Source organism: Eubalaena glacialis, chromosome 1 (genome assembly GCF_028564815.1).
Source record: "Eubalaena glacialis isolate mEubGla1 chromosome 1, mEubGla1.1.hap2.+ XY, whole genome shotgun sequence".
In the NCBI taxonomy this organism is placed as follows: domain Eukaryota; kingdom Metazoa; phylum Chordata; class Mammalia; order Artiodactyla; family Balaenidae; genus Eubalaena; species Eubalaena glacialis.
This window is the reverse complement of record NC_083716.1, coordinates 201,052,576-201,069,551: the sequence shown is the minus strand read 5'-3', so window position 1 is coordinate 201,069,551 and position 16,976 is coordinate 201,052,576. Positions and strand designations below refer to the sequence as shown.

Below are 16,976 nucleotides of genomic sequence, written 5' to 3'. Positions count from 1 at the left end.
ATGTATAATCAAACTTGGCTGACAGTCTTATGCACAAAGTAGGCTGTCAGCTATTGATTGATGTTCTAATTTAAGGTTAATTGCAAGTGTCTGAGTAGGTTGACACAATTTAACAACTTGAAAATTGTGCTTTGTAAGTAAGCATAAATTATTAAAACTTTTAAACATTTGACCTTTAAAATTATCATTAAATCAACCACAAGTTAAATGAGGGGAAAACGTTCATAGAATATTTAAAATAAAATGCATTTAGATTATTAAAATGGAGGGGAAACATCTATATTTGCAAGAGGATGTCCTTTATTACTTAATTAACTTTCAGTGTCTCATACTGTAGCTCATTTCCTTAAATAGAGCTATTCTTTGCATTATATGATAAATATCTGTTATGAATTTCACAAATTATATTAAAATACACACTTTATTATGAAAAATATTCTAAAAGGTCATGGACTTGCCAGTCTTCATAGTTAGATATTGCACATTTTTCTTTTAGAGTGTTAAAAAAAATAAATTCCAGGCGTAAGTTTGTAATGTAAAAATTTATCTCTGAGGATAAAATCTTGCAGAAATTTAAATAATTTTTTAACTTATTCTACTTGTAGATGTTGATAAAAGTTTACTTTTATTTTTGAGGTTGACCTGTGTAGCAAAAAGCTAGAACGAGCTGAAAAGTTGATCGGAGGCCTTGGAGGTGAGAAAACTCGATGGAGCCAAACAGCTCTGGAGCTGGGGCAGCTGCACATCAACCTGACAGGGGACATCCTCATTTCCTCAGGGGTCGTCGCTTACCTCGGAGCCTTTACATCTAACTATCGACAGGTAGGGAATACTCATCGACCTCTAGGGTCTTTTCCTGAGCCTCCCATTACAATCAACATTAATCTTGGGGTTTTTTTGTTTGTTTGTTTGTTTGGATTTTTTGGTAAGTACGAGGGAGAAAAATGTTTTCAAGTGATTTCTAGTTGTGTATTTTAATTATTCAATAAATTAGCTTGGTAGCCAAAAAAATGCTATATCAAATACTCTTCTAATTGTTTTAGAATTGTTTTAGAAACAAAAAAGATCTACTTTAGAACGTAATGTGAAATGGTAGGCTCTAACGATAAAATTTCAGTTCTTAAACAAGTATAAAGGTATCGGGATTTTTTTGGGGGGCTGGGGGGTGTTTAGTCAACTACGCTCTATGAATCTCAATAATAAATCATTTCCAAATGACTTCAGAAACTGAAACTTTATGGGAGGAAAAGATGAACCTAGCTAAAACCCAATTGATAAATGGCTTCTTTCCTAAGAAAATAAATACCAGGTTCCCTGCTTCGAATTTCCCACCCCTTTGACGGATTCTGCCTCAGTCTTCTCCTCGACCCAACTCCTAACCCTACTTCTTCTCCCAGCTTTTTTTCCCACTGTTCAGTCCCTTTCTCAGTGAGACCCAGCACGTTCTTCAGCTCCCTCTAGGAGTACAAGCCAGGACATGGCCCTGTCAAAGCAGGAGGAGAGATTTAGAAAAATTAAAAGGAGAAGAAGGCAATGAAAATAAAGAGAAGAGAGAAATTTGCAACATTTGGCAATAGCTTCTGGTGTCAACGGAGGAGAGAAAGAGTAAATGAAAACCCACTTCTGTGTGTGGCTTTATCAAGTTTTACAAAGCATTCGCTTTGCCCGTGGTCTCAGTTGAGCTTCACTTGAATTCAGGACTTTCGCTTAAGTAGGGTTGATTCTTGGTAGCCACTGTTTTGGTTTGCTTGTTTGCTTTTAACCAAACTAGTTTAAAATCCTCACATTGATCATGCTTCTGTCTTTAGTCTTTTGGGTTCTGGTAGCCCTTGTCCTGGTGCATGACTTTCATATTCTCCTTAGCTTTCTGTCTTCATTTGTGTCTGAATGACTGTCTGCAGTTATGGCATTGACATCTTGTAGTTCAGATAATTAACATTTAACATGACACTATTTACCTAGTCATAGACTTGTTTGCTCGACATTTTCAGAGACTGAGGCTTATAAAGATTAAGAAAACTGCGCAGAACCACACAGCTGGTTAATGACAGAGCAGAAATGAGACTTGTTGTCACCTGAATCCTAATTTAGCCCTCTGTCTACTCTTCTATGTCAACTTGGAAGGATGGAAGTAGTACCTGCAGAGCCTCCTGCACTCCTCTGTTGGTTCCCAACATACCCCGGGGTGTCTGCACTGGCCCCTGTTGAGGATTACAGTACCATGCTGGAAGTCACCAGCCAGGGCCGCTCCTCCCAACCCAGCCCTCTCTGACGACTCCTTCCAAAGCACTGCATCTTGCTTGACTCCCCAGTCACCTGCTTCCACCAGAATGGGGGCTGCCAGTTAGACAAATGCTACACAAATGCATTCAAGGAATGCTTTAGACAAATGCTACAGAAATGCTTCAAGGAAGCATTGAGGCCAGAACTCTGAGACCTTGAAATTTATGGACAGAAGCAAAGCAACACTAAGCTAGACACAAGCTCCAAGCAAAGCTCATAGCTCCTTCTGTGAACTCATGTCCACTGTCCCCACCCCTGATTCAAGAGGACACCTCATCCCGTCCCATCTAAGAAGGCTTGAAGGCAATTTTATCTCTTCCTTGCTTTACTGTAACAACCTAGGCTTTTACTTAACTAATCTCTAACGTCATTGTTCCTTCCTTTGAATTCATTCTCTGAATCCTGCTCTGTAATCGTCTCTTTTATCTATTTCTCCTGGGTCAGGGCAGCTGGCAGTTTACGCCCCATCAAGTTTCCCATTCGATTCTAAGCACAAGGGTAATAGTGGCAACTTCAGTGCTCTGCCCAGATCCCCGCCTGGCTTCCTGTGCTTTCACGTCCAACAACCAGCACCTGTGGCTTTTTTGGCAGACTTCCCTTGGGTTCTTAGAACTCACTTTGCGCAGTGCTTGGAGAGCTAAAATTGGCTGGGAATTTACTGCCCTCTGAGGCTGGCCTTAATGAAAGACTGACAGAGGTGAGAGCCTGAAGGTCTGTCTCCCTTCCTCTGGTTGGAACAAATGCAAGGAATAACTTACACCCCCTGTAGGATTAAGGTGTAACCACCTATGCAGAACTTTGGCTGATCCCTCACCTTTTATTGGCTTCTTCCTGGTCGTTATACTTCTTCTCCTAGTATCCTTTCCTTAATAAATCATTTCAGATAAACCTTCATGTCAGAGTCTGCTACTGGGAAACCCAAGTAAGACAAAAAGGCTTTAAAACAATCTTGGTTTTTTCCTAACATCGAAGTCTCTGGATACCAAGAGCCTGCAGTAAGTAGCTAGATCCCCTCCCTCTAAGCTTGAGTCTGAGTAGTTGTCAATTATTCATCAACCCCTTTGTAGAGTTTCTGGCACTCCTCATAATAAAATGTAGAAAATTTCCATTCTCCTAGCATAACTGGGCCCACAGTATTCGATTGTAATGCCCATGCCTATCTCCAAAACAAAATCCTACAAAGCTGTAAGGACATACAAGCCCTGGAGTTGAATTAATTTGAACTTTCTAAGATACCTTTTCCCTACCAATAATCAAAGTCAAAACTGCTTTCGTGGTGGTAGTTACTTTCACCAAGATGGCACCCTTAATGGTCAGTTTTCCATTTCCACCAACTATCTTACCACCTGATTACCAGCCAAGGTCCTTGGCTTGTATTTTGAGATGCTTGTTCAGAGGCCCTCATGTTCATTTCACTTATTCTCTGCTGCTACACCCTTACAGATGTATAATTGGCCACTTCAATTTCTAAGCCAGAGTTCATCTGTGATAACATACTACACCTGTCAACTATAGATAGCATTCCACAGCAACTATGGCTTTCATTTTCCCTACTTCTTCCCCATATCACTGGCTACGATGCCCATACCAGCATCAAGCTGTATCTGAGAAAACCTTCAGACCTCCCCACAAAAGTCTTCAGGCCAACGAAAAATCAAAACATGCCCATAGGAACAGTGTACTAGGAGCCAGAATCAAACTGAAAATGCTGCCTGCTCCTCTACCCTACATAGCCATGCCATCTGTCCTGGTGCCAACAACCAAACCAAGTAAAAACCCAGATGATAGTCATTAAGTACTCATGAGTGTGCTGTCTTAACTCAGTTTTGAATCACGGTTAACAACTCTGAATTCCCTTCTGTGGGCAGTTTGCTAAGCCCTCATGCCAACCATTTCCCTTTTCAGGCTCTAATAGTCCTGGGTTACAATAGGCACATATCCAACTTCCAGAGGTCCCCATATACCTAATACCCAAGGACGGCCCCTTCTTCCCGGTGCCTGTGGAACTATTCAAAAGACCCAGTCGTCAGGAAGCCCTGGAAACCTAGCTAACTCCACCCCACTCTGCTTGACGTTTATAAACTGCCCCCTGCAGTTCCACCTTGCTGTTACTCTGTGTCCAGGTGCAGCCTCCTGGGTATCAGCTTTCTCTCATTTGGAGCTGTAAGTAACAAAGAGTTCTGCCTCTCATCTATAGGAGTGTCTTTGTGTTATGACCCACCATCCAAGGAAGCTTTAATCATACCTAAGATCATATAATTATGAGACAGAAGCCTGGCAGACAATGCCTTAATCAAAATAAAAATGTCGTCCATAAATGGACAATTTGAAATCATGTGCCACTGATGAGATGCAATGAGAAGAACACAGTATCATTTCTGTGATATTCCTGCCAAAGGTGCATAACCTAAATTGACTCATGAGAGAACACCACACAGACCCAGCTGTGGGGCATTCTACAGAATAACTGGCTAATCAGGGTCATGAAAATCATCAGCTGTCCCCAAACTGTCATAGCCTTTCATGTGCAAACCGAAGGGAATGTTGGTCCAACCTACTCAGCAGGAACCCGAGGGAGACGGTAGTACCCACCATGCCCTCTCAGCTAGCTCCACTTGGCACACACGGCATCCTCATCTGCCCATGGACTGCTATCAACACCACATATATCCACCTTCTCCTTGCCTCTTTCTAACCTATTTTCTCTCCAGTCATGTCTTTCACTGTTTATGAACCCTTTGATCTATAACCTCAATTTGGACCTTGATTTCTGATTTTCTGAGTGTGAACCTAAGCTTGAAGTACGCTTCTGGTTCCTGAGCATCCTAGCAAACTGTGCCCCAGGTGGGGTATCCAAAACTCCAGTATGTGCCCTGATCCTTATTGGTGCCTAATAACCCTGCTCTGGTCCCTCCCCCAGGACATGTGAGAGCCAGACACAAATGTTTTCTGTGTCCCCTACTGGTTCAAATTGGATTTACTTTTATACCACAATATTGTAGTAAGGTGTGCTGATATTTATAATTTAAAGAAAATGTGTAGAAAAACATGGTGATCTCCATGTATTTTGTCAACAGAAGCTTTGGAATCATAATTGGCAATTATTTTTTCCAGATACAAAGTTCTGAGTTCACTAGTAAGTGATCTATCTAAATTTTATCTTAACATTATATATAATTTTCATTTGAATACATAGTAGAGCTTCTAAATTATGATTTTATTTTGAAAAATACGATGAACACAGATCATTTTTGAGGTAGAGTTTCAGTGATGCTTTGTAGACTCAGAGTGTAGTTGAGGAGTTTACAAGGTATTCATTTGGTAACCTCCAACCTCATTTTTATATCTTTCTGTGTATGTCTTAAAGACCCAAATCAAGGAGTGGACAAATTTGTGCAAAGGAAGAGATATCCCCTGCTCCGATGATTATTCCCTTATGAGTATTCTGGGAGAAGCAGTGACAATTCGAGCCTGGAATATTGCTGGATTACCTTCTGACTCATTTTCTATTGATAATGGGATCATCATAACGTAAGGAAAATATTTCTCACAAATGATCTCTATCAGTCAGTGGATTTATTTATCTGTGTACCTTTTTAACACAGCTAGTAAACTTTTATAGTATTGAAAAATGTTTTACTTAACTAATTAGCTAAATTAGATATGGATAATCACTTCCTTCTCCAATTAATGTCAGAGTAGTTGAGCATTGGAGACAGTAGTAAACAAACTAAAAACCCCAGATGACTTTTGCTTAATTTTTAATTAATTTTTAGCAAATAGAACAAAACCCTGCCATAAGTAAGTGAAGTCCAAATTTTTTATTCCCATAAAACGCAGGGTTTTGTTATTATAGGTTAATGAAACATTGCAGGGATAGGTTTGTGTTGGTGATGTCGTATTCCCTGCTGGGTGTGCAACCACCTTAAATGATATGGATACATTTCTGGGTCCTGGGCTGATTGGGGCTTTTAAAAGAGTGGTGCTATTCCTGGAATCTCCTGGTTAGTAGATAAATCCCATGGAGATTGGGCTGGGAGGATACTGGAGGCTCATCCAGCCTTACCTTTCCTCAAGGTGTTGCCTCCTAGAAGCCAAGGACTTCACTCCGCCCTAGTGTGAGGACGATCATTGATTGTGTTATTTTCAAGGTCACATTACTATGGGCCTTCTATCACTGGGCCAATCTTTTTGGAGGTTTTAGCATGTTAGAAATAGCATAGGGAAACCATCAGTAGGAAACGTTCAGTTCTGTGTTACATCACTATTTTGAGTAGCTGTTACTTTACTACTGAAAAAGTAATTGATATGACAGTACTTAAAGTAAAAATGGTTGAGGCATATAAATTTTTTAAAATAGAATTAACCACTATGTGTAAAAACCAGTTATTATTAAATTTTTTGTTTGTAGTATTTATGAAAATTATTCTACAAGTTAAAATTCTGGTGAACAAATTTCTTTACTGCTCAGCAAATGATCCTGACATATGGATTTCTATAGCATTTATTTACTGAACTATTCTAAAAGGATTTGAAGCATGTGCAGTTCGAATATAACATAAAATAGGATAAAATCTGATGAGACCACCTAGGGATATTAAAGAGGTAGTTACTATTAGGTACTTGAGACAAGCTAATCCTTGCAGTTGGGTCCTGAATTAAGCTCACAGCTTTGCGATAACCAAGGTAAAAAAGAAAAGCTGTGTCACACAGTTCTCATTTTTCAATCAAGCAAATCGTACTCAGAAAAACAAACTTTGCCAGGAACTAAACTTACATTTAATTATTTTGTTGATTTGGAGAAGAGATTATCAAGCTTTTCTTTGGCGGACTAAAATTAAGCTCTGGGTACTCTTGCTCTGATAATCTAAATTAATCCAGAAGAAAAATTATAGAATCTAGATAAATGCTAAATATGTACATTAGTTTGCAACTAAAACAGATTTTTAAGTGCCTTTTAAGAAGTATAGGATGGCAGCTAGTTCGTTTTTTAAATACTTAACAAGTAGGTGGCAAAGAGTTTGCTTGGACGTTTAATGTGAGAATACACATTAGACGTTGACAATATGGGAGGTTTCTGAAAGTTTAGAAGTCTGTCTTTTAGAAGCCTCATATATTGTTGGTGGAAATGTACATTGGTGCAGCCACTACGGAGAACAGTATGGAGATTCCTCAAAAAATTAAGAAGAGAGCTACCATATGATCCAGCCATGCCACTTCTGGGTATTTATCTGAAGAAAACAAAAACACTAATTAGAAAAGATATGTGCATCCCTATGTTCATCACAGCATTATTTATACTATCCAACAATATGGAAGTAACCCAAATGTCTCTCAACAGATGAAGGGATAAAGATGTGGTGTATATATAAGATGAAATACTACTCAGCCATAAAAAAGATGAAATCTTGCCACTCGTAACAACATGGATGGACCTGGAGGGTATTATGCTAAGTGAAATAAGTCAGATGGAAAAAGACAAATACTGTATGATTTCGCTCCAGTGTGAAATATTAAATAAATAGATAGATAAATAATAAACAAAACAAAACAAAGCAAACACGTAGATACAGAGAGCAGAGTAGTAGTTACCAGAGGAGGAGGGGATGGAGGTGTGGGGGGAGGGTGAAATAGGTAAAGGGGATCAAAGATCTGGTAATGAATGGAAACTAAACCTTCGGTAGTGAGCGTGCTGTAGAAGTCAAAATATAATATTGTACAAATAATAATAATTAATGATAATAAAATTTTATTTTAAAAGTTTCAATAGAAAAAGAAAGAAGTCCACCTTTTACTTTTGTCCAGCTGGACCAATTAACTTCAGCTAAAATAATAGTCCAACTTTGTTTTTGTTGTTGTTTTTGTTGTTGTTGCTATTGTTTCCCTCTCAGAAAAAAAAGCTTTGATCTTCCCAAACAATTGTGAATATACTTGGTCATGTCCCACATAGTAGTAGTTATGCCTTTATTGTTTTGATTTGCAATTTATATACTTTTGTTCTACCTAGGAGGACATCTATAACCTATTCCTGTAACTCCATTTATCCAGCAGAGGCTGATATGCTTCTTATTTTCTAGCAAATAAATGTACCCTTTCTTTTGGGTCCAGTCATATTTCAGTAATACTGGAACTGTTGATGAATATTTCTGCTTTTTTTTTTTTTTTAATTTATTTATTTATTTATTTTTGGCTGTGTTGGGTCTTAGTTTCTGTGTGAGGGCTTCCTCCAGTTGTGGCAAGCGGGGGCCACTCTTCATCGCGGTGCGCGGGCCTCTCACCATCGCGGCCTCTCTTGTTGGGAGCACAAGCTCCAGACGTGCAGGCTCAGTAGTTGTGGCTCATGGGCCTAGTTGCTCCACAGCATGTGGGATCTTCCCAGACCAGGGCTCGAACCCGTGTCCCCTGCATTGGCAGGCAGACTCTCAACCACTGCGCCACCAGGGAAGCCCAATATTTCTGCTTTTAAGATTCCATATCTTTCAGTGATCTTTTTCAAGACGAACTCCCATTTCAGAGAGGTTGAAGTAGAAAATGGTTTTAATGAGCCATAACCCCTCAGTGTTTGCTATTTGTTTGTAAAAGTGTTCAAGCATTAACAAGAAGTTATGGTAGCAACCTTACTAAGTAGGAAATATTAACATTTTTCATTCTTGGCTCTTTTTTCAATGATTTTGGTAATCTTATACTGAGAGGTTTCAGTAAATAGGTTAAGGTGATCATTTTGAAGTATCAGATAAGTATCTTACTTATTTGCTAGTGTGTTCTTCCTTCCCCAGAGATACTTACTTGATAATGATAATACCTAATATGGAGCACTTACTAAGGACCTGAGCCTGTGCTAAATGCTTTTCACATACTATCTCAGATGAGGGAAGAGTCAGTAATTGAGGGAACTGGAAGAATATGTAAAATTTGGACAAGTTAGAACATAATTAACTTTTGGAGCTACTGACACTTGAAGTTTCCTTAGCTAATCAGAATTTCAAGGGCTAGTGATAACATTAAATGTAATTGGATTCTACCTAAACATTTCACAGGGAAAGTATTGGGATTGTTTAACAACTTGGTAAGTAGACCAGACCTATATCTAATATAACCCTGCTTTTAAAAAATGTTTTAAGTTTTCATTTTTATAGGAGTCAGATAAATCAGGTTTATTTCAGCAACAGTAATAACTGAGAGGAACACCCACCTTTCTTTGTCTGTTTTTATCTAATTGTGTGTGTGTGTGTGTGTGTGTGTGTGTGTAAAGAGGAAAATAGCAGAACTCTTTGAAATGCTCCACTGCTATATATCCAAATTCCGTCCTTCCATGCAGACTACAGTGAACATGTATTATCATGTTAGAAGTCTGTATTTTTCAAAAACACAAAAGAGCACCAAATATTTATCCTCTCTAGACAATAACAAAAGAACAAACACTATCAAAACTTGGAGTGCTGGGTGCTATAATAATTCAGTTTCCATTTGAGAAACTATGAGAGCTCTGATCTTCAAAAGCAAACATTGTAAACTGAAGCCACAACATTGTCCTGTTTTTGAATCAAAAAGATGTTATCTTGAGGGTGTTGTTTGAAGAAAATTAATCTGGTGCAGTTGTTAACTGGGTATTGAACAGTATCTCTCTTCCAACTTTTTTCTTCTTTTTCAAAATTGTTTTGTCTAGTTTTTACTTCTCAATATAAATTTTAGAATATCTACAGAAGATTCTGCTGAGATTTCGATAGGGACTGCAGAATCTATAGATCAAAATTTGGGAAGAATTGACGACTTAGTAAGTCTTCTAATCCAAGAACACAGTATATCTCTCCATTTATTTAGATCTTCTTTGATCTTTGTTGGAAGATCTTATCTATGAATTCAATTTTAAAATACTTATAGGACATTCAAATTATCTATTTATTCTCAAGTGAGTTTTGGTAGTTTCTATCTTTCAAGAAATTGGTCCATTTCAACTAAATTGCCAAATTTATGGGCATAGGGTTGTTTGTAGCATTCCCTTAACATCTTATTAATGTCTGCAGGGTCTGTGATAATTTTCCTTATCATTCCTTATATTGGTAATTTGTACCTTCTTTGTTTAGCTAGAGTTTGTTAAATTTTGTAAATCCTATCTAAGAACAAGCCTTTCATTGCTTTTCTCCTTTTTTTTTTTTTTTTTTTTGGTTTTTGTTTTGTTTGTTTGGTTGGTTTTCAGTTTCATCGATTTCTTATTTAATATTTACTGTTTCTTTTCTTTTGCTTGCTTTTGACCTAAATTGCTCTTCTTTTTCTGATATCATAAGAGAGAAGCTTAAGTTACTGATTTTAGATTTTTCTTCTTTTCTAATCTATGCATTTAATGCTGTATATTTTCCATTAAGTACTGCTTTAGCTGCGTAGCACAAATTTTGATATGGTGTATTTTTATTTTCATTTCCTTTAAAATATTTTCTGATTTCTCTTGAGACTTTTTCTTTTTTGAACCATAGGTTATTTTAAAAATGTATTGTTTAATTTCCAAATACTTGAGAATTTTTAAGGTTTCTTTTTGTTATTTGTTTTTTAATTTTTAACTTAATTCCATTACGTTCAGAGAGCGTACATTATCTAATTCCAGTTGCTTTAAATTTATTACAATTTGTTTTACAGCATAAATATGGTCTATGTGAATGTTCCATGTGCAATTGAAATATTATGAGATAGAGACTTCTTTAGATGTCAGGTTGAGTTGTTTGAGAGTGTTGTTCATATCTTCCATATCCTTGCTAATATTCCATCTACTTGTTTCTTCATTTCTATCAGTTTTAGCTTCCTGTATTTTGGAGCTCACTTGTTGGATGCATATGCATTTAAGATTGTCATGTATTATTTTTTTTTTTTTTTTTTAAACATCTTTATTGAAGTATAATTGCTTTACAATGGTGTGCTAGCTTCTGTGTCATGTATTATTGATGAACTGACCCTTTTATCATTATGTATTATCCCTCTTTATCCCTGATAATTTTTCTTGTTCTGCAGTCTCCTTTTTTCTGATATTACTATAGCCAGTCCAGCTTTCTTTTGATTAGTGTTTGCATGGTATCTTTTACCATCATTTTACTTTTAATATAAATATGTTGTTATAATTGAAGTGGGTACCTTGTGGATAGCATACAGTTTGACCTTGTATTTTTCTAGTCTGACAATCTCTCTCCTTCAATTAGTAAATTTAGACAACTTTATACTTGATGTGATTGATATCATTGAAATTAGATCTGACATTTTATTATTTTTCTGTTTTTACATTTGGTTTTTGTTGCCCTGTTCCTCATTTCTTATTCTTTTAGATTACTTGAATAATCCACCATTTTTAGTATCACACTTTAATTTATCTATTTTTTACTATAATACTTTGCATTATTTTTTAGTACAAATTTTCACAATCTACCTAGAGATAGTTTACCACTTCAGTTAAAACGTAGAAGACTTGTAACCATGCAAGTCCCCTGTACCCTCCCCTGATTATGTTATCATAGTTATATATATTATGTCTGCATACATTGAAACTCTGCCCCCCAGACACATAATGTTAATATTTTGTCTTAGTATTTACGTATACTTTAAAGAACTTAAGAGGGGGGAAATAGCCTATTATATTTACCATTTTTTGATCTTCTTTTATTTCTAAAGTTCACTGTGGCATCATTTCCCTTAAGGGTGAAGAACTTTAGCATCTGTTTAGAGCAGATTTGCTGGCAAATAATTTTTTAGTTTCCTTCATTTGAGAATATTTTTTATTTTGCCTTTATTCTTGAAGGATATGTTTGGTGGACATAGAATTCTGGGTTGACATTTCTTTTCTTTCTTTTCTTTAAATACGTTCTACTCTGTTCTGGCTCCATGATTTCTGATGTAAAATCTGCAGTCTTTTGAATAATTTTCATCCAAATGTAATATATCATTTTTCTCTGCTGCTTTTTTAAAAATATTTTTTCAAAATATTTTTTCTTTGGTTTTCAGCAGTTTGATTATAATGAGGCTGGGTGTGGGTGGGGGTTTTTTGTTTTTTTGGTTTCTCCTTTTTAAGGATTGAGTTTTGTGAAGCTGTAAATTTATGTGTTTCACTGAATTTGGGAAAGTTTCAACCATTTCTTCAAATGTGTTTTCTACACCAGTCTCTTTCTCCTTCTTTCTGGGCCCCAGTGACGTGAATGTTAAACCTTTTAATATTTTCTCACAGGTCTTTGAGACCCTGTTCTTTTTTTTTCCAATCTTTTTTTCTCTTTATTATTCAAATTGGATTATTGGATTATTTTTTTTCACAGGTCATCAAGTTCACCCATTGTTTCCTCTGTTGTCTCCTTTCTGTTGTTGAGTCCTTACAGTGAAGTTTTTATTTCAGGTATTATATTTTTCAGTTCTAAAATTTTCATTTGGTTCTTGTTAAACTTTCTATTTCTCTGTTGATAACACCTCTCTTTCCATTTATTTCAAAAAATATTCCCCGTTACCAAATGAAGAGTTGTTATAATAACTGCTTTAAAGGTATTTTTCTAGTAAATCTAACATCTTACTTTTTCTTTAAGAATTAGTCACATTCTGGTTCTTTGTATATCAAGTAATTTTGGACTGAATCCTGTTATAGCAGCCTGAGCAGATTATGACACCCCTCAGACTCTATGCACAACAGAGGCCCCTTTTCCCAGCTCTTCTATCCAGAGAGATGGATTTTCACTCAGTGTTTTAGGTGACTGAATTACCACTGCTCTGCCATGGTAATATAGTTCTGTGGCTGGGTTGACCTGGGGTTAGGGACAGAAGAGAGAACAGAGAGATTCCCCCCACCCCCACTCTCTGGCTCACACATGATCATTTTCTCCATCTTCTACTTTGAGTTTTTGCTACCTGTGCCTGCTGCACAGTTCCCCCCATTAGGCCTGTTCTCAGACCAAAGCCAGAAGATAAGGAGAAAACACACACACGCACACACACAAGAAAGTCACCACCCCCTTATTGGTCATTACTCAAGTTTTAACTTTTTTCCCATTCACTTCTTATTATTTACTTTTTAGAATCTGCAAGTAGTTGATTTTTGTATTTTATCCTAAAGTTTTCATTGTAATCAGTGACAGAGGTAGGCTATAGTGGATTTTACCCAGTTTGGTCAACACCAGAAGTCCTTTCCTCTAATTTTGAGATGGTGTTCTTTGGACCAGTCTTCTCCATGTGGGGATAATCTCTTATAAAATATCCATTTTTAGAATGAGTTAACTTGTATGGTGTTTGTCAGATGTTCTTCTTGCTGTTCCTACTTCAGTGGATCGTCATATGCAAGCTTTATTTGATCTAGGAAAAGAGGAAAAAGAAGAATCAGCATGGACCTGTCCCTCAAAGAATATACAGTTTAGTTGGGTGATGCAGCTAATAAATTATAGAATTACTGTAATAGAATATTATCATTATATGAAAGTACCATAAATGTAATATGGATGAATGGCCAGAGAAGTTCAGTGAGAAAAGAGATCAAGACAGGCTTTGTGGACTGCATAGCATTTGAGTTGACCTTGAAATGTGAGTAGTACTTGAACATGAAAGGATGGGGAAGAAGTGCATTTTGGACAAAGAAACAGCATGAACAGGGGTATTGTGGCTAAAAAAAATGTGGAAGCAACAGAAAGAAGAGTGAGTCATTTCAGTTTCTTTAGGGAAGCATAAATGCTGTCTAAAGTTCACATAATCCTCCAACCTTAAAAATATTTCCAAAATGTAACAGAATGAAACTTTTACATATAAGTTTTGTTTCTAATTTCCCTCTTACTCCCTTTAGTTTCTTATGGATATGATTCCCTTTTTATTAGTTGTTTGCATCTACTCTTTTGGTCTCATTTCTTCCTAAATATAATTAATATTATAATATGAATTCTGTCCCCCCACCCCCTACAAAATCATATGTTGAAGACATAACCAACTGTGTGATTGTATCTGGAGACAGGGCCTCAAGGAGGTAATTAAGGTTAAATGAGGTCAGAAGGGTAGAGCCCTCATCCAGTAGGACTGGTGTCCTTGTAAGAAAAGGAAGAGGCACCAGGGATGTGCGTACAGAGCAAAGGGCACAAGAGGGCTGTGTTGTCTGCAAGCCAAGGAGGGAGACCTCTGCCAGCACCTTGATATTGAACTTCCAGCCTCCAGAATTCTTAGAAGACAAATTTCTGCTGTTTGACAGTCTGTGGCGGTTTGTTATGGCAGCCCAAGCTCACTAATACATTATATAATGCTTATATTGGAGGACTGTGATTCCTTCCATTTGGGACAAATGATCCAATGAAATACTAAATTTGTGTTGTAATGAGATGGAATCGAATAGATTATCCTGATTCATCCCCAGCTTTTTTTTTTTTTGCCCCAGTCACCTTTTATTTTCTCCTCGTGTTCTTCTGATGCTTGGCATGAATTTGCTGTGCTCACTTTTGGAAGAGTATGACAGTATCTTTAGGAAACTGACCAAAATTATGACTTGTGTTTACTGAAACTTCTGAGAGAAAGAAAAAGAACAGTGATCTTAATGCTGATTACATTTCACAGCAGATAGAAAGCTCTGTGGTTGGATACCATGTCGTGATGGCAGATACTGGTTAACTCTTTGTGACCCAACAACACCCTGGGCAGTAAACTGGGCGCCTTGTGGTGGTTCACTGCTCTTGTTCTTATCCTAAAAGGGAGATGTGAGTGAGAATAAAGCAATAAGTATGAGCTCTCTCATAGTGCAAAAACCCTGACTTTCATAGAATATATTTGTGTTCATAAGAAGCTTGCAATCTCTAAGCAAGTATGTAGTGAACTACATATGTGACATTAAATATACAGCTGTTTGAAACAATTACTGGGTCAACAATTGTGTTAACACTTAAGGATTGATGGCTATTATGAAGATTAGGTGATATAAAATTTTGCTTCTCACCATTTTTTTTAGACCACTATATCTTTAATGGTCTAGATTTCAAATAGAGATGTGATGTCTCCATCCTTTCTCTTTCCCTCTTGTGCAAATGACAGCAGATAGAAGTTGAGGAAATGAAGTGGCTTGCCCAAGGTCACAGAAGTAATTAATGGCAGGGCCTAGTGAAGAATTGGAGTTTCCTGATTTCTAGTACTCTTGATAGTTATCATTGTGACTTAATTAGCAAGAGCAGCAAACATTTTCAAAAATATAATTTAACACTTAGAGAATTGTAATTTTCCAAAAGGAGTAAAAGAACTTGTGTTAAGTTTGCCAGATGGCTTTTGTAGTTGCCGTTCTAGTAGCCTTCTCAATTTAAATGTCTCTGCTTCAAGAACACAGTTTCTCAAAACAAGCTAAAAAGTAAAATAATACTATAAAGTATAAACTGTAAGAAAGTGATGCATGCCTCTTAAATAGCATAGAGACAGATCATGGCTTGACCAGCATCGTCTTTCTTTCCCTTTCAGGAACGCAAGAAGGTGGCCTCTGATGATAGATCCTCAAGGTCAGGCTAATAAATGGATCAAGAACATGGAAAAAACCAATAGTCTTCACCTAGTTAAATTAAGTGACCCTGACTATACCAGGACTCTGGAAAATTGCATCCAGTTTGGCACCCCTGGTATGTACTTGAATAACAAGCATACATTACAGAATTGCCTGGAGAGGGCACAATTAACCCAAAATGATGTAGGGCTTTTTTTTTTTTTTTTTTCCTTTTCAAGATATTTGTGTCAGACTCATCTTAAATGATTACTTTGTTAATATCTTTCGTTATTTATTGGTAATGAATCAAGTGAGAACTTTAGAGATTATAGTTCTAACAGGTTAGGATGCTTTCTTTGTCTCAAGATTCATTTGGGATACGTCTTCTAATTTAGCTGTTTTAATTTTTATCTGTTGTTTGCCATTCTTTAGTTCTCATTATAGCTCCACTTCTGCAATTAAAAGGGCCACTTGATATGCCAAAAGTATTTTTTTTTTTAATTGAACCCAGTGTTTATATTTAATTTATTTTTTTTTTTAAATTTATGGCTGTGTTGGGTCTTCGTTTCTGTGCGAGGGCTTTCTCTAGTTGTGGCAAGCAGGGGCCACTCTTTATCGCGGTGCACGGGCCTCTCACTATCGCGGCCTCTCTTGTTGCGAAGCACAGGCTCCAGACGCGCAGGCTCAGTAATTGTGGCTCACGGGCCTAGTTGCTCCGTGGCATGTGGGATCTTCCCAGACCAGGGCTCGAACCCGTGTCCCCTGCATTGGCAGGCAGATTCTCAACTACTGCGCCACCAGGGAAGCCCTCAAAAGTATTTTAACACAATATTCGTCCAACTATCTCTTTGTTCTTCTCTTGACTTATCCTACAAAAGTGGCAGAGAAGTGAGTGCACATTTTACGTGGCTGACTATTATCTGCCGTTTACAATGGAGAGATTAAAAACATGACGAGAATTTTTCAGTGAAGCTGTATGCACAGGTCACATTTGTCAAAACAAAAACCAAAATGCTTATGATTTGAGTATGTTGGGGTTATTAGTCACATTTTGAATTCATGTTACCTATCAAATTTTGACTATTTACTTAACCAAGTAAATTGCCAACATTATGAAAGGACAATATATTTAGCCCCAGGACAAGTTTGGCAAATCCCAGTTGCTAATAGAATGAGTGTTACATGGAAGAATCAAAAGAGATATACCAAATAGACTTACAGACAGTTTATTTTTGCATATTAATAA

General features: G+C 37.0%; 1 protein-coding gene across 1 annotated transcript in view; it reads left to right on the top strand.

Moving 5' to 3' along the window:
* DNAH7 (dynein axonemal heavy chain 7) overlaps window positions 1-16,976 on the top strand; it is a 246,777-nt gene that overhangs the window by 159,842 nt on the left and 69,959 nt on the right. The window contains exons 46-48 of the mRNA XM_061203571.1: window positions 637-822; window positions 5,651-5,814; window positions 15,712-15,866. Of these exons, the coding sequence (XP_061059554.1) occupies window positions 637-822; window positions 5,651-5,814; window positions 15,712-15,866 (505 nt within the window). The remainder of the gene's footprint in view (window positions 1-636; window positions 823-5,650; window positions 5,815-15,711; window positions 15,867-16,976) is intronic.